Raw genomic sequence first — 17,867 nt, 5'->3', positions numbered from 1 at the left:
GGCGCTTACCCTGTTTTGAAAGGGGCCTCGGATCACTAACTCAAACCATACCATGTCCGAGCTCTCATGTCTCTCCCCTTCACTCCATGCAGCCCTCCAGATGCCTTGCAGGTGAAACAGGTGGTGCAGAGAAGCTGAATGTCCTCAATCCCCTCATTTACTCGTAGTGAAAGTTTGCTAATGAAGGAACTGCTATCGTTAAGGAGAGGAAGAGGTGCCATATAGATGAAAACGAATGGAGAAGTAGGGCGGACTGGGAGGTGAGAGGGGAGGATGAGTCATCTGAAGGTGTTTTATAATGGGGTGGTAGAGAGAAGATGAGTTTTCTGATCCCCTCAGGCACAAATGGGCTGAAGGAAGGGGAGGGAAAGGGAGATATTAAAAAGAAAATGTAGACAAGATAGAAGAAAGATTGAGTGCTGCAATATATGCGGCACATTTTGAGGAGATCAAGCAATAGAAAGTTATTACAGAGTTGAAAGTGCTCTTTGTAAGCTTCTGGCTTCTTTCGCCTTTCACTTCATGTTGATGACACCCAAAGTGAAATATTTCTCCCTTGTTATGAAGATGAATGGAGCCGATTGGAGCTAAGTGTGTTAGTGTTTAGCAGAGATGGATGCCTAAGTGGATGGGTCATCAGGTCCAGATGGGAAAAACTCTCTTACGCAACGCAATAGGCATGACCACTGTCGATCGATGGGAGATTCAACTCTTGGAGGCTTTACTCATTTACTGCAGGCTTGAACTGAGATGAACTAAACTGTGCTGGCTTCACATTGTTACAACATGCTGTATGAGAAAGAGAAAAAGAAAGAATTCATACAAGGGTCATGGTGGGTGGTGAGTTGGTGAGCACTACCACTTCACATAGAGATGGTTACCCATCATCACCTAGTGTCGCCTGCTGAAAAGGGGTTCTGTGTATTGCTCAATGGCAAGTCAATTATAATTTTATAATGTTAATGTTAAAGTGAGAGTATTCGATATTCTTTTTTCTGCAGCCAGACTTTTCCTGCTTGTTTGGGACCTTGCAAGCATGTCCACATTTCCTAAATCTCAATGTGACTGCTGTACCATTACTGTTTACTGTACCTGGCAGGACATTCAGTAGATCAACATTTGCCATGAGATTATTTTTACTTTGTCAGTAAACCCTTCTGACTTCATTGGGGGCAATGGTCAACACTTACACTGTGACTAGTTAATAAAAACATCATATCAATAATTAACACAGGTAACCTTTTTTTGCCACAATAAAGAGAGTGGGGCACAATCAGATGTTGATGCATACATTGCTCAGAATTCAATTAAAACACACAAGGATCAGTTACACACAATCGTCTTTATTTTGTTTGTTAGGACCAGAGCTTTTAATATGTTGATTTATAGCAAGATATATTAATTGGTTGTACAAGTATCACTTAAACAGCAACTTACTGGCACTCTGCTTGGACAGATAGGTTTAAGCTCCAGCTGTGGCTTCTTGTTGTTGGATTTACCAATAACAAGTTTGAATATTATTTTTTACTGATTATCAAGACCAAAAAATGTAATGTATCCAAGATGAAGCTTCCTTTTCCATGAGCCCATTTTGGCCTGATGTTGAGCTAGTGGATAAAGAGATTGAAGGGACATTTACAACCACATACAGTATAAATGTAACGTCAGTGGGATTTGGTCTTGTTGGAACAATGACAGCGGGGCACTCTGTCTTTGATCAGTAATGACCAATAATGAGTGTGGGACATCTTGTGATTAAAGAGGTCAGATGACATCACACATGTACTTCCTCAGTCATAACAAGGAGCAGGCTGAGGTCAGTGTATACAGGATGTGATGGGGTGAACATCTGCATTATTTGAATCTCACTGTATTCAATTTAAATTGCTGGAATCAGATAAAGCATTTGCAGTGTCCAGTCCCTCGTCTGTTTCTTACCATCCTCTAAAACCTATAGTTTGTTCTTTCTCCGTGTCTCTTCAGATGCTGAACCACCAGGGATCCAGTGCCCCGAGAACATTGTAGCAGAGACAGATGAGCGGCGCGGCACCGCCAATGTTAGCTGGAACATCCCGACTACCACGGACAACTCTAAAGAAGAGGTTGGATACTTTTCAAAACAAAGTGTACAGTAGTAGGGAAGCAACTATAAATCATTTTTATTAAAGATTTTAATGTTGGAATAATGTTTATTAGCAAATTCTAACAGTTCACAAGAGAATGTTTGGAATCTTTTGCTTTAAAAATTACCAACAATTATCAAAAATGTTGCAGATTAAATTTCTTTTAACTAATTAATCAATTCATTATTCATTTAAGAATTAAAATTTAGTTGTTTTTTTTTCCCACCCAGTTAACTGAGTGAAAAAAGTGAACACAGAGTGATTCAAGGAATTATGTCAATGGTTCCCAACCTGTGATTTGGGGACAAAAACATTTGCATTGAACAAAGTTATGTCTATTTTTCTGACTTTTCTATAATTTGTGCAATTTTTCTTATGAAATATTGGATACTTTTTCCTCTTTGTGTCCCTAAATATCCTTAAAATGAAACGATACATGAAGGTCTACGAGTCCCATTTTGAGTCAGTTATTTATATTAAACTGTCTCACCCTCCCTCAGGTGGTGGTGCAGGTAAAGCCAGTGTACACTCCACCCCAGCTACTCCCAATTGGAAAGGAAACCATCACCTACATTGGGATCGACCGCTCGGGGAACCAGGCCAACTGCTCCTTCACAGTCACTGTCATCGGTGAGTTCATCCCTCTGGAGACTGCATCAACACAAACCATGTGTGCTGCAAATGGCCTGCGGCAACAATTTGTACCATCAGAATAACTTTAAAGATGCTATACTCACATTAACATTCTACACATAGTATCTTTAAAAACAATAAAAAAATTACATCAAGACATCTCATCTGACTGAGGCGAGGCATCTCCCTAATAACAATGACGTTAGCTTTTTGGCTTTCTATCTATTGTTTTGTCTTCTGCTGGCTCAAGTACACACTGCTTTGTATACAATATGTTTCAGATGACTGGTGTAACATTATTTGTCCATGACAGAGCTGACAAATTTGAATTTGAGCATTCAAATACAAGTCACATGTACTGTAGGTTGTTGATGTTGTACTACACTAAAACCACAAAATCTACCTTGTAGTCCACATCAAAACTGATTGAAGGAGACACATTTCCACAGGCATCCCAATTTTATATATCACAAATAGATGACAGTTAGCAACATGTGTTCAGTCTTAAAAGTCATTAGCTTCAACCCACGGCAACCATGTATTTCAGAGGACTAGTGTAAACATTAGCTGAAGGTGACAGCGATTTGCAATGCTTAGTAGAAAATAACAGAACTGTGTCACATGTAAGGGCAAGAAAATTTTATTGAGACACCGCTGCAGTGTGAATATGGGTAAAGAGTCAACAATGTGCTTTTAACATAATTAAACATACTTGCATTGCACAACTTAAAGGTTCCAGACTATGCAGATCAGTCAGTGTTTCTGGGTCTTCCGCATTTGCGCTCTTGGCGTCTCTGCACTGTCATTGCAGCCGGGGAATGACTGTGATGGCACCATAGCAGCACATTCCACCTATATATATAGTATAGCTGTGACATCACAACCGTACCAAAGTCCTGACGGCTCGTTTAAAGGCACAGTTTCTGAATATGGGGAGTGTGCATTTCTCCATAGATTGAGCCCTTTGATACTTTCACAGTATTTATATAGCACCTTAACCTGCTTTATAATAAAAAAAGACATGAAAATCTCACTTTTTACAATATGGGTCCGTTTTCAGGTTATGGACACTCAAACCAGTGGCCTCTTACAGGACAGCCTCTCCATCCGCCTACCTAAGTGCTGCAGAACCTTTTTCTGTCATTCACTGTTAAACTGTGATTTAATTGACATATTCACCAGTAAGGGAGTCCATCTGCCCCCAGCATGTGCCAAACAGTGTTACTGCAGAGAGAGAAAAACTGGGGTGTCCCGTGTCAACCGCTCAATAATCACAGCAGTCAGGGGGAAAAACCTCAAGCATGGTAGCCATGAACATTTCCATATGTTATTATGGTGGTGGAACGTTGTAGTTTTTTATTAGAGGCATGTGTTTAACTAGTGCCCTCTGACACTCTGTACTGCTTCAACGAAAAAGTCAGATCACAGTGTAGCACTCTGCAGCACTCCCAAATTTGTATTCTGTATGTAATAGTGCTGTAATCTATTCCAGTCTTGGGAGCAATTGTGTGTTTGTGTGCTACAACTTTACCGTGCTTTTTTAGTTGGATTTTTTTTGGCATTGGTGAATGTTAAATGATGATGATTGATATGTTTAATGTTCAAAAATGTGCTGTTTTTATTGTGTATTCTCCATCTGGTCATCAACCACCATTAACAACCTTATATCCCTTTCTAGATACGGAGTCCCCAGTGATTGACAGGTGCAGGTCGCCGCCCACAGTTCAGGCCGCAGACATGGACACGGCGGTCTTTTGGGAGGTGCCACAGTTTTCCGACAACTCAGGTATGTCTGGTAGCCGTTCTCAGACAGCAGCTCCTGAGATGGTTTATTCTTTTGCTCCTCTGTTCCACTGTACTCCACCCTCTTCCTCCACTGATGATGGTTAAACAGGATCTTTTCCGTTGGGTGACTGGAAAAAGGGGATCAGGAGAAGACTTTATGTGTGTGTCTGCGTGTGTGATTAATGTTGAGAGACACTGGACATATGGTCCAACAATGAGAGGATGGATTGTAATTGTGTGCATGAATGCCTCATTAGTGTGTCTGTGTTTAAAAGAGAGATCGAGAGAGAGAATAGGACCAGTGAACAGATGAAGTTGTCACAGTGTCTGTTAATGTCATTAATGTTACAGAGGCAGCAGAGAGAAGCAGGTGTTTTTGCTCTTTTGTGAGAATTTGCGCTCTTTCCATCCATTCTTCACACAGTCATTTGTATAATTATGTGAGCATGCACAATACTTGACTCATTCGGGAGTTAAACGTTTTTGAATTACTTGTCAAATCATATTTTTCTTTCTTAATCAGAGTGAATTATGTGGAAGTACAGAAGTTTAGATTTTTTTTGGCCATTTTAGGACAGATGAAAACATTAAAGGGGAGAGAGAGGGGGAATGACATGCAGCAAAGGGCCACAGGTCAAAGTTGAACCTGTGGCCGCTGCGTCGAGGAGTAAACCTCTATATGTGCGCCTGCTCTACCAACTGAGCTAACCCGGCTACGGAAGTACAGAAGTTTAAGCAGCAAATGTACTGTTTGCTTGATAAGATTGTGATATGTAATATGTATGTATATGTAAAATCATTATCATTAAAGTGACTAGTTACTACAGTGGAGAAATATATCTATATATAATAGTGGAGTAAAAAACTATACTCATTTTGAAATGGAGAAAAAAGAATCTAAATACACAAGTAAAGTACCTTAACACTTACACTTCTGCTCATCTGTCTGTAAATATAGAGCACTAATACCTGACCACCTTAATATTCCCTGGACAAAACCCCCAATCTGCTTCCTACCACTACCCATTTTTACAGTGGTTGGGCTACTCAGTCTTTTCACATAACATAACTATATTTGTAATGAGGCAAATGCAAATTAAACATGTGCAGTGAGATCAGCATTACAATTGTTATTGCTATCTAGTGTTTGACTGCTGAGACATTTTGCCAACTGAATCTATCCGAGGTTTGAAGCAGTTCAAGGATTAATACAGTAAATGAACATGATGTCCTCTTAGTAATTCTTTTATTGCAGCTCTTTCTCAAAAACATAAATCTGGACCACATAAAAAACACCTTTATCCAGTGCACCTTGAGCTCAGTGACAAAACTGGTGCTTTTCTTCTTGTTCAAGGGCACTTCAAGAGGTCAGAAAGTACATACTGTACTTGCTGTTGTGAGCAAGTATGTTTAATATGCAACATTAGTCTCTCTTTTCAGCCTAAGCCACCTTGCTGCACTCACTACATTGATGCTTAGCAATTCAGACAGATCCCGCAATAAAGAAGTGCATCAAGGCCACTCTGCCAAATAGACGTAAATATCTTAGAGCTGGCTGACTTCCTGGTGCTGTAGCTGTGGTGGTGACAGACAACAAACCAGACTTCTCCAGGGTTCCAGCCACCCCACCCCCAACACACAAACACATGCACACGAATAACCCTAACACAGCTCAGATATGTGTTTTGTGTGTGTTCAGAAATGTAAACAGGCATGGACGCATATACAAACACAGGCCTCCGACTTCTCACTCTCGAGACCCAGCATGCTCAATCCCCACCTGTCTGCAGAGGTGCACCCCCAACAAACACACACTTGTCTCACACACACACACACACACACACACACACACACACACACACACACACACACACACACTGTAATAACAGGCTGCTGCGGCTGCTTCGGGCCACACGACGTCAGCCCAGCACTGCTTCGACGTCAGTGTTTTGTTTTTCCAGGCCCACACCCTGATGCCAGCGCTATATATAGTTGTGACTCGGTAGACATGTACACACACACACACACACACACACACACACACACACACACACAGGCTATATACAAGGGGAGACACCAGACTCCAGCAGGCCAGACGTGTGTCAGCCCTGTTTAAACGACTTTGCTACCCTTAATGGAGTTGGAGTGAAACAAAAGGTCAATCGCTCAGTTTTCCCATCTTCTCTTTTTGTCTGTCTCTCACACTTGCAGCGCATATGCTTGGAGAGTTTTTTTTTTGTTTACATCCTGTGTGTCAGCCTACAGACCTACAGCATTTAACACATGCAAACACACACAATCATACACTTCTCTCATTACCGCTGCCTCTCCCAAGGCTCTAGCCATCACTCTCTTCACATTTAGTTTTTTTTAAGCCAACCAGACTGTAGCAATTTTCCATCTCCTATCCCAAGAGCTGGATTTTTTTGCTGCGATGTGATACCCAGACAAACCATTGCCATGTCAACATATCATTGTTTAACATAAGTTCTATGATTTACTATGAGTGACCCATTTAGTCCTGGAAAATGGAGTACGGTCAGGATTGCCCTCTGCAGGATAAGTGGAGTAACAACTTTAGTAACCCTTCAGCACTAATGCTGATGTGTCACTAGAAAAGAATGAATATATACAGTATATTAACTTAACTTTTTCTTCTTTTCATAATTAACTGCAAGTATGTTTGTGTAATGTTTTGATGATGATGTTGTTTTACAGTCACAACGCTTTTGTAAAATGTACTGTATGTCTGTAATCAACACTTTTGTAATGTGTGTCTCTCAGGTGGTCGCCTCACAGTGACCAGTAGCCATACTCCAGGCTCTGTGTTCCCAATAGGAGACACTCTGGTCCAGTACACAGCTACTGATGCAGCAGGAAATAGCCGCACCTGCAACCTCACCATCACTGTGCAAGGTACAAAACTGACCGACAACATCTCTTTTGAATAGCTTTTATTGAGTCTTGTTGGCTAAATGTACTATTATGTATTTGTGTCATTTGTGTAACTATTTTCCTTCTTTGACCTTATCCATAATTTTTATTCAGTATGTTTAAAGTATGTATATCCCCCATTAACTGTGTTTTTCTGCAGTATATTCTGTTGTTTTTTTCATTGACAGCATCAGGTTTTTTTCAAGCATCTGTGAAGAAGAAGAAAATGTAGTTCCTTGATGATAAAACTCTTGTAAACAAAGAAATATAAGACAACATAATCAAAACCTGAGACTAGATAGTAGTGCATGTAATGAAATTATACTTAGTTATGAAAGACACTGTAAAATTATGACAGTCCCTAAATATGTACCGTATGTAAGGGGCCAGTATGAAAAGGTCAGTATTTGTACATTAGACTTTCAGTGTGGAATCGTAAGGTGTGTTTATGGTGGTATTATTAAATATTGTGCTCCAACATGACCAAACCATGGAGATATTATATACTATGTGTGTGCCCAGGGACGACCTGTGACCGTCCGTATGTCCCAGTGAATGGAGAGTTCATCTGCTCTGAAGAGGAGGAGGGTGTTAACTGTACCCTTCATTGTAAAGATGGCTACAGCTTCACTCAGGATGCAGTGCACAGCTACTTCTGCGCCTACAACGGTGTGTGGGAGCCACCCTACTCTCCAGACAGACCTGACTGCTCAGGTAAGCGAAGCGCCAGTATTCTGTTACTTCCTTTTACAAGATTTTGTTACCTACTGTCTTCACTTCACTTCTCTTTCCCAGTGAACCGTATAGCAAACAACGGGGTCAAACCCTTTGAGATGCTGTTTAAAGCATCTCGCTGTGACGATGTGGACCTGGTCAAGTCATTCACTGGGGAGTTCAACACCAAACTGGGAGGCATGGTGGGGATATATACACGCACATACACACACATACAACCACTGATCTGCTGTAAATCAACTCTCAAACACATGATGCTTTTTTTCTCCTCAGCTCCCCAATATTTGTAGCAGTGGTGATGTCACTTGCAAGCTGGAGGTGATGTCACAGGGTCACTGTCTAGAGTACAACTACGACTACGAGAACGGGTTTTCTATTGGTAGGATTATGTGCACAAAATACACTCTCTCTAACCATCCCACCTGTATTTTAATAAAAGCATCTTATTAACTCATTATTCTTCCCTCTTACTGTCTTAATATCTATCAGCACCAGGGGGTTGGAGCAACAGCTGGGGTCCTCAGGGCACTCAGGACTACGCCTACTTTGAGTCAGGCTTTGCCACAGGTACCCGACAGCTCGCCAGGCAGCAGCAAGACAGCAGCGTGCAACCCCATCATCGCACCAAGAGGCACCGCAAAATCACAGGACCCACCAGAGACCAAAAGATCCAGATCTTTTTCAACATTACAGGTATATTAAACATGATTTTGCTGTGTGTTTATTGACCTTTGCTGTACTGGGAATATATGTATATGTCATGGTCTGCATAATAACCTTATGATGTGTTTTATCCCCATTTTATATCTGTTTTTTTATATTTTTAATACCATCAGTTGTTAGTTATCAGTCCTTTAAACTTTGTCCATTTTCCCAGCAAGCATCCCTCTGCCCCTGTCAAGGAACGACTCAATAGAGGTGGCCAATCAGAAGAGACTCCTGCGGACCCTGGAGCAACTGACCAATCGTCTGAAGCGAACGCTGGCCAAACAGCCGCTGTCCAGTTTCCACGTATCCTCAGAGATGATTGTAGCTGATCCCAAATCTCTGGGGAGCAAAAAGCCCTCTCTGTTCTGCAGGCCAGGCTCAATGCTCAAAGGCAGGATGTGCGGTGAGTGGAAGGGGAGTGAATGGAGGATACATCCACCTTAACTCATCTAACCAGCTTTTGATTTGATTACAACTACTATTTCTAGTCACTGTTCCATTGTCTTTATTGTGACTATTATTGCCACTGTTCATCACACCCCCAACCGGCACCGTCAGACACCACCTACCAAGAGCCTGGGTCTGTCCGAGGTTTCTCCCTAAAAGGAAGTTTTTCTCACAACCGAGGTTTCTCCCTAAAAAGGAGTTTATCCTCGCCACTGTTGCACTAAATGCTTGCTCTTGGGGGAATTATTGGAATTGTTGGGTCTTTGTATATTATAGAGTGTGGTCTAGACCTACTCTATCTGTAAAGTGTCTTGAGATAACTCTTGTTATGATTTGATACTATAAATAAAATTGAATTGAAATTGAATTGATTTGTGGAATACGGTTTTCTTACCGTTATAACCATATAAAATACATGTAAAGTTATGGGATTTTAAGAAACTCTAATGCTACTATAAAAGTTGTATGTACTGTTTTATGCAATGCACTAATTGTGTGTGCTGTTGCAGTCCAATGCCCGGTGGGAACATATTTCTCTCTGGAATACAATGAGTGTGAGAGCTGCTGGCTGGGCTCCTACCAGGACCAGGAGGGTCAGCTGGAGTGTAAGTCCTGCCCTGAGGGAACCTCCACGGCCTACTTGCACTCCCGCAGCATCACCGAGTGCAAAGGTAAAATGCGTTCACACAGTCAGACCTCAGCCTTACTGAAGGAAAACTGCATTTGTAAATAACTTAGATGATATCTGGTACATTTTGTACATAAATATGTATAATAATTGCCTCTTATTGATCTATCCTTAGTGTCTTAGGCGATGTTTGTTGATTGTAAAACTGATGTTTTGATGTTCTTTCTTTGTCTGAATGTTGCTCATAATGTGGTGATTGCATATCTTTGCAGGGCAGTGTAAGCCTGGTAGTAACTCTCTGAATGGGTTGGAGATCTGCGAGTCATGCCCGCTGGGTCACTTCCAGCCTGGTTTTGGCGCCAGGGAGTGTCTCGTCTGTCCTGACGAGACCTCGACTGTCACCAGAGGAGCGGTGGATGAGACCGAGTGTGGAGGTGATACAGTCTGACAGTGTGGAGTACACTCCCTTAATGTCCTATCAACTTGTCTACTTTAACTTTGAAAAGCCTTCATCATTCTTAAGTTATTCTAAATGCTGCTAGGTAACAAAAACAAATGTAATTCCAGCCTGTGAGCAAAAATGTGTCTGTTAGTATTTGCCATTTATGTGCAATTATATCAGAAAGGCAAATTCCGACTAAGAAGTTTCATATAATTACCCTTTAAAGTTGGATGATAAATCTGGAAACTGTAAAAATCTTTGCTACCTGAGTTTCCCAGTTAAATTACAAATGTCACTTTTTGGGTGATTCTGCTCCATTATATTCTTCCTTTTCTGTTTTCTCTTTCTAATGCTCCTCTCCTCTGATCTTCTCTGGTCTCCACTCCTGCAGTCCCCTGTTTGGCAGGACATTTCTCCCGTACCGGTCTAGTTCCCTGTTACCCTTGTCCCAGAGATTACTACCAGCCTGAACATGGCCGCTCCTACTGCCTCTCATGTCCCTTTTATGGAACCACAACCATTACTGGGGCAACCACCATACAGCACTGCTCCAGTAAGTGATCAGAAAAAACCCAAATCCTTTTCAAGTCACACAAATAGACACACAAGCTCTCCATTTTTGTTTTGGTGAATCTAGAAGATCTTTGGTTTTATATTATTTTGGTTTTATATTCAAATTGGTTTCAGCATGAAATCTCTGATCCCAACTGTTGTTCTTACAAATATCTAAGTGTTCTGTCCTGTAGTATCTTCAGACAAAAAACAACAAAATGCAGATGATTTCTTACCTTCTGTTTAAAAACTAAAAACTAAAATGTCAATTAAAAATAAACTATACTGTCATAGTTTGTTCCACCCCTAGCTCCAGTTTAAATTAGGCCAGCAGACTTCTATTTTAACACCATACGTGTCTTGAGACTTGCCAAGTAAAGTCAGCATAGAGCAAAAGATATGAAACTGTTCAGTGTCGCCTGCTCTGTGTGACAGCTTTTCAACTGTTTCAAAACGTGCTGCCATCGCTCAAGTTGTGTGGTGTCTGATCGGTGTTGTGGCAGCTCAAACCAATTGGAAAAGAAATTACTGCACAGGATCAGGGGGGAAATGTAAATAATATGACTTTATTGCTCCGCTGCAGAATGGAAATGAATAACATTGCATGTCTGAAGTGTGGGAATGAACAGTGGTTAGGACATGCTGCCAGTTTTCAATAAGAATACAGGCTTTTGTTCACACAGATCACAAGTCTGCTAGCAAGTGGAAAGATCCTTGATGTGTTTTTCCGACTCGTCTGTGCTTACATTGCGTGTATTTTCTCTGGGTGTCATTGTCAGGTTTTGGCTCCAGTTTTCTTCCCAAAGAGGAGAGTGTAACTGCGGCTCCAGAGGTGGAGGTCATTGAAGACTACCAAGCAAGCAGTCAGGTTAGTCTTTTCCTGTCTCAAAATTGAAGGGTTAGTTTGGATCTTTTGAAGTGGGGTTGGATGAGGTAGTCAGGGTTATAACCTACAGTAGATGGTGGCCAGCACGCCGCCCAGTTTGGAGAAGCAGGTAGGAGTCACAATATGTAAGCTAAGCAATGTACTGCTGTGGATGGGGCCACACAGCAAAACACATTTTAGCCACCTAAAAAGGCTTACCTAAAAAAAAAAGATTGTTAAAAGTGTACGCTATATTTAAAATATTTTCACTGCTTTAGCTTGCTGTCAAACAGCACCTTTACGACAGGAACTAAAGCTGTTGTATCACTCTCTTCAAAGCCACCAGACTTCTTTGACAAAAACAGTAATTTTACCTCGCAGAACATGGGAGTTGCTGGTCTACCACTGCCTTGATCAGTTAGTTAGTTTGTTAGTTTTGTTAGTTCCTAACCCTTTTAAAATACCAAAGTCACACAAGTCACTGATTGAGGCAGCGGTGGACCAGCAAAGCTGTGTTCTGCAAGGTAATTAATGAATTGAACTCATATAGATAATCTATATCAAACTTATATTTATACAAGAGGATGGATTCGTGTCATCTGTCTGACTATAACCTCTTTTAAAACTAAAATTTTCTGCATTCCTTATGAATACATACATACATACAGACATACATAATGAAACCAATAATGACAACATCATTGAAGGAAAAAAACCTCTTGGACAGAAATGTGACATGATGAGCAGAACATGAACTGATGGATTTACTGGACAAAGTTTGCAGCTGTGTTTTCAATAAGGCTTTTACTGTTTGGGTGACACATTGAATTGATTGGCTGTTCGTGCAGGTTTTCCACGAGTGTTTCCTGAATCCCTGTCAGAATAAGGGGACATGTGAGGAGGTCGGGGCGGGATACGTCTGCACCTGCATGCCTGGGTTCACAGGTAAACCATCAGTCTGAGATTCACCTGGTGTGGTGTTTATGTATTACCAACTTTAATAAGGACAGGGAGTTTTAAGCAGTAGGAATAAGATGATCATTAGTGGTTTGTTGTTGTATTTCCTTTCATTGCTCTGTGGACAATACCCAGTTGTAACTCTTGCTTGAGTGTTGACATTTATAGCAATGGACATTCACCTCAAGCACAGTTGTGTTGTATTTGACTCTGTTATGGTAAGTGTTTGATACAGCCTCTGATATTTCTCTCCCAGGTGCCAAGTGTGAGATTGATATAGATGAGTGTGACTCTGCTCCTTGTCAGAATGCAGGCCTTTGTAAAGACGGTATGGGAGACTTCCAGTGTCAGTGCAAGCTTGGCTTTTTAGGTAAGGGACCATGAGGAAATAATAAAGTGATTCACGGACAGAGTAAAAAGTAAAAAAAAAGAACTGGTGTACTCAACTGGTAAATGGAACCTCAACTTTATTGATTATTTCAAGGTCTTTAAAGGTTTATGGATTTGACTTACGGCCCATTGATTACATATTTTAAGTAGCTGTCAAAAACATTGATTACTTGAAAAAATCCTAGACCTATGACAAACCAGACATATGCCTCTATCTGTGTTTCCTAACTTTTGCCCTCGTCTGTCTCAGGCTCTCTGTGTGAGGCGGAGGTGAACGAGTGTATCTCCTCTCCCTGTCTGAATGAAGGTGTGTGTGTGGACGAGGTCAACAAGTTCACCTGCAGTTGTGCCAGCGGCTTCACAGGTTAGATAACAGTACTGGGTTAGATTTTTATTCTAGACATCAGTTTGACAGTTGATTTCCTCATCAGACCATTAAACTTGTTACATTACAGGTCGTTATTATTATTGACACCTGCAGACTTTGTTGAACTTTATTCTGTCTGTACAATATCTACTATTACTGCATACATTGTATATAGAGTATACACATATAATCATACCTTATACAAAAAGTCTGATCTTGGTGTGGAAAAAGGCTAAATACTAAAGTTAGTGCTTTGAAAATGCAGCTGTTTTCCTTTTTTTTCCTTTCACACTTCTGCAGGATCTCGTTGTGAGCTGGAAATCAACGAGTGCCTTTCCAACCCCTGTCTGAACGGAGGTGTGTGTGATGACCTGACTGGCAGCTACACTTGTAATTGTGCCGTTGGCTTCTCAGGGGATCGCTGTGAGGTCAACGTCGATGAATGTTACAGCGCCCCCTGTCTGAATGGGGCCTCGTGTCTGGATGATGTTAACAATTTCAGGTAATAATGATTCTGATGGGATGAAGCAGCTCTTTGCATTTGTAACGCTCTATTAGTCCTCTTTACATGATGTAATGTCCTCTAAACAAGGATTTTAATATACAGCTTAAAATTATTTATTTATTTATGCCTTAAAAGAGAAACACAGATTTTGTATACACGTGTCCTGATTTATGTGCTTTCATACATACATTCATACGTCATTTTGAATATTTGGAAAGGCCAAACTTAAAAAAAGAAGAAGCCAGGATTTGAAGTAGAGTGAGTCCTCTTCCTGCAGTTCTCCCTTTCCCCTCTCTGTCGCACGGGCATATGCATGCGCGGAACAACCAATAGGAATGTTCTCACTCTCTAAAATGACCTGTGATTGGTCAAAGGCCTCATGTTCTCCATGCTTCATGATGAACCTATGTTGTAGTGTGTCTCTGTAAGTGGTATTGTACCGTGTCTTCCTTCCCTCTCTCAGGTGTCAGTGTGTGGAGGGTTACCGTGGCCGCCTGTGTGAGGTGGACGTTGACGAGTGCGATCCTAACCCCTGTGTGAACGGGGCCAGCTGCATGGATGGTCTGGGGTCCTACACCTGCCGCTGCCTCCCTGGGTTCAACGGAACCAGGTGTGAGACAGGTACTATAGGACAGATGACACATCACCATGGCAACTGTAGAGGAGGAAAAGAGATATTTTCCATTTTTTACCTTGAATTATTATTGATTAAAGGACGACCAGAGCAGTCATGTAGAAAAGGCTAGGTGGTAACAACAGCAATTATTTAATTAATTTAATCCAACAAATTGTTTTATTCACTCTATACATAAAATGTTTTTCTGTACTATCAGAGATGTCCCCTGCCTTCAACCTGGACTTTGAGGTGTCTGGTATCCATGGTTACGTAATGATGGATGGAGTGATGCCGGCGCTGACAGAGATCACCTGTACCTTTTGGATGAGGTCATCGGACACCACCAATTATGGCACACCTGTGTCCTACGCTGTGGAGGGCAGCGACAACGCTTTCCTTCTCATAGACTACAATGGGTCAGTGATATACTAAGAAGAATATAAATGCACGTACACAGTTTTATATCATACAGTACACATTTAGCAGTGTATGCAATCATTCTCCTGTTTCCAGTTTTTTGTCCTGCATTCCTCCTTTTTTATTTATCAAATAGAAAAATCACCTTTCTGATTTATTAGTCACCTCTCCTAGTATATACTGCCGGATGACACTCTTTTTGGCCGGATGTCCGTTACCTTACCCTTTCTTTGTGTTGTAATTTTAAACCCCGGTGGATTTATGAGGACTGTGGTTAACTGCTCCTCAGATCTCTTCGGGGTAAATCCAGACAGCTAGCTAGACTATCTGTCCAATCTGAGTTTTCTGTTGCACGACTAAAACAATCTTTGAATGTACACACGTTCCACCCAAACAAGTTCCTTCCAGAGGCTATTTTGCAGCATCATGGTAGCTCTGTCCGTTTCTTAGCGCAGCCCATGACAATTGTGATTGGTTTAAAGAAATGCCAATAAACCAGAGCATGTTTTTCTCCCATCCCAGAATGCTGTGTGGACTAGCCAGAGCCTCCTCCGCAGCGCTGTGGAGGAAGGTCTGGCAAAGCTACACCTCTCCTAATGCTTTCTTTCTTTTGAATTAAATCCTCTCTGACTGTTTTCCCTCCATCCCTACAGGTGGGTGCTGTATGTGAATGGTAAAGAGCGGATCACTGACTGTCCTGCAGTGAACACGGGTCAATGGTACCACATTGGGGTGTCCTGGAGGAGCTGGGATGGTGACTGGAGAATCTACATCAATGGGAAGCCCTCAGACGGAGGCAAAGGCCTGTCAGTCGGCACCACTATCCCAGGTGTAGTGCTATCCTCGACCTGGTCACCTTTCTGCCATAACAATGATTTATAAGTAGTTATAATGAGCGTAATTGCTTTAGTACAACAATGCTGGATGTCTTTGTTTCAAATTTACATTGTATACGTTTCTTGTATTTTTTTTAATATAAACACAGTAACCCAGTAGACAAGAAGAATAGTTTCTCAGTAAGTTGCCGTTAACCTCTGACCTTTAACATGTGTTCTGTAGGCGGTGGGGCGCTGGTATTAGGTCAGGACCAGGATCAGAGGGGCGAGGGCTTCAACCCTGTTGAATCCTTTGTCGGCTCCATCAGCCAACTCAACATCTGGGATCGTGTTCTCACACCTCAACAGGTAAATTTAGTAATTGGTGTTTCTGTTTTAAATATACTATTTAGGAATGCTTAGGCAAATGGAACCCATGTATATGAAACCAGGTAATTTAACATGTATCACAGTCAAGAAACAGGAATATTTATGTGAATGTGAATATGATTTTTTTTTTATGTTGTACCAACTGATCTTGCTCTCCTCTATACTGTAGATCAAGGTCCTGGCCAGCAGCTGTCCATCTTCCCACGTCACCCACAGAGGGAATGTGCTCGCCTGGCCAGACTTCCTCAGCGGGGTGGTGGGCCGAGTCAAAGTAAACCACAGCAGCGTTTTCTGTGCTGGTAAAAGACACTTCACAAAACCATACACTAACTTGAATGATGAAGTTCAAATACATTTCTAAAATGGATGTGCACAGTCTTTTGGAGTATGTTTTTTTCAGTTAGTATGCCTAACAGTGGCTCTGTCTCCAAAACTGAAAACCCTCCCTGGTCTCTCCAGATTGCCCCAAGCTGGAGAACGCAGTGCCCCACCTGCACGCCTCCACTGTGGAGGTGAGCCCCGGGGCCCAGGTCCAGCTGTCCTGTGATCCCGGCTTCTACCTGCTGGGGGAGCCGGTGCTACAGTGCCAAAATAAAGGAGAGTGGAGCCATCCTCTGCCCAGCTGTGAACGTAAGGCAAATACACTAACTGCTCTCTGATTTGAAATGTAAATGAGTCATATCCTTCCATGTGCTCTTTCATCTGTCTTGGCTGATTGGATGTGTTTTTCAGTCCACTGACTGCATTTCTGGGGTTATAAAAATCCTTAGGCAGCACGGTGGCTCAGTGGTTAGCACTTCTGCCTCACAGCAAGAAGGTTCTGGGTTTGAACCCAGGTTGTCTCAGGCCTTTCTGTGTGGAGTTTGCATGTGCTTGCGTGGGTTTCCTCCGGGTGCTCTGGTTTCTTAACACCATAAAGACATGCATCCTAGGCAACTAGGACTACAGTTGAAAATTAGGCGACTGGCTAACACTGGCGCATTTACAGAAATGTTCATTAATGTGCATTGTCCTAATCAAATAAATAAACAAATAAAATAAAAAATGAAGTACTTTGAAAGATCCTAAACATGGAAATCTCTGATAAACAATTAAAACATTTTACTGCATTCCTTTTGCAGGAGATGGATAAATGGTACTGTTGTTGGACATAACAAAATAAGAAGAATACAGCTATTAGGTAGACAGCCTGTAGGGGTGAGGTCATTGATAATATTACTTTTTGTGTGTTGCAGTAGTGTCCTGTGGCCCTCCTCGTGCTCTGGAGAATGGCTTGTTTCAGGGGACAGACTTCCATGCCGGCAGCTCTGTGGTCTATCAGTGTAACGCTGGCTTTTACCTGCTGGGAGACACCAAGGTGCACTGCACTAACAGTGGCAAGTGGGGAGGAAATCCACCAGCCTGTCTCGGTACTTCATTAGACAACATTGTATTTTTTAGTCAGTGATACATGGGAAAGAAAATCCTGTTTGGAAAATTGACATGGCACAAATATCTGTGTTACATATTTGTGTGCGTTCTTCTGTGTGTGTGTGTGTGTGTGTGTGTGTGTGTGTGT

General features: G+C 41.7%; 1 protein-coding gene across 5 annotated transcripts in view; it reads left to right on the top strand.

Annotated features, from left to right (window-relative positions):
• The window catches only part of svep1 (sushi, von Willebrand factor type A, EGF and pentraxin domain containing 1), a 112,972-nt gene that overhangs the window by 67,578 nt on the left and 27,527 nt on the right, over positions 1 to 17,867 (top strand). For all 5 annotated transcript variants that reach the window (XR_003695000.1, XR_003694999.1, XM_028606202.1 and 2 more), the window contains exons 8-31: positions 1,984 to 2,102; positions 2,624 to 2,753; positions 4,435 to 4,542; positions 7,326 to 7,457; positions 7,998 to 8,189; positions 8,271 to 8,392; positions 8,484 to 8,589; positions 8,700 to 8,903; positions 9,088 to 9,321; positions 9,875 to 10,036; positions 10,266 to 10,427; positions 10,827 to 10,988; positions 11,767 to 11,855; positions 12,701 to 12,797; positions 13,066 to 13,179; positions 13,450 to 13,563; positions 13,867 to 14,068; positions 14,535 to 14,692; positions 14,905 to 15,103; positions 15,758 to 15,933; positions 16,164 to 16,288; positions 16,479 to 16,608; positions 16,769 to 16,939; positions 17,545 to 17,718. Coding sequence is in view for 3 of the 5 variants with exons in the window: in XM_028606202.1 (XP_028462003.1) it covers positions 1,984 to 2,102; positions 2,624 to 2,753; positions 4,435 to 4,542; positions 7,326 to 7,457; positions 7,998 to 8,189; positions 8,271 to 8,392; positions 8,484 to 8,589; positions 8,700 to 8,903; positions 9,088 to 9,321; positions 9,875 to 10,036; positions 10,266 to 10,427; positions 10,827 to 10,988; positions 11,767 to 11,855; positions 12,701 to 12,797; positions 13,066 to 13,179; positions 13,450 to 13,563; positions 13,867 to 14,068; positions 14,535 to 14,692; positions 14,905 to 15,103; positions 15,758 to 15,933; positions 16,164 to 16,288; positions 16,479 to 16,608; positions 16,769 to 16,939; positions 17,545 to 17,718 (3,582 nt within the window). In the remaining 2 variants the exon portion in view is untranslated. The remainder of the gene's footprint in view (positions 1 to 1,983; positions 2,103 to 2,623; positions 2,754 to 4,434; positions 4,543 to 7,325; positions 7,458 to 7,997; positions 8,190 to 8,270; positions 8,393 to 8,483; positions 8,590 to 8,699; positions 8,904 to 9,087; positions 9,322 to 9,874; positions 10,037 to 10,265; positions 10,428 to 10,826; positions 10,989 to 11,766; positions 11,856 to 12,700; positions 12,798 to 13,065; positions 13,180 to 13,449; positions 13,564 to 13,866; positions 14,069 to 14,534; positions 14,693 to 14,904; positions 15,104 to 15,757; positions 15,934 to 16,163; positions 16,289 to 16,478; positions 16,609 to 16,768; positions 16,940 to 17,544; positions 17,719 to 17,867) is intronic.

Source organism: Perca flavescens, chromosome 19 (assembly GCF_004354835.1).
Source record: "Perca flavescens isolate YP-PL-M2 chromosome 19, PFLA_1.0, whole genome shotgun sequence".
Classification (NCBI taxonomy): domain Eukaryota; kingdom Metazoa; phylum Chordata; class Actinopteri; order Perciformes; family Percidae; genus Perca; species Perca flavescens.
The sequence above is the reverse complement of the archived record's forward strand: the minus strand, read 5'-3'. Positions and strand labels throughout refer to the sequence as shown.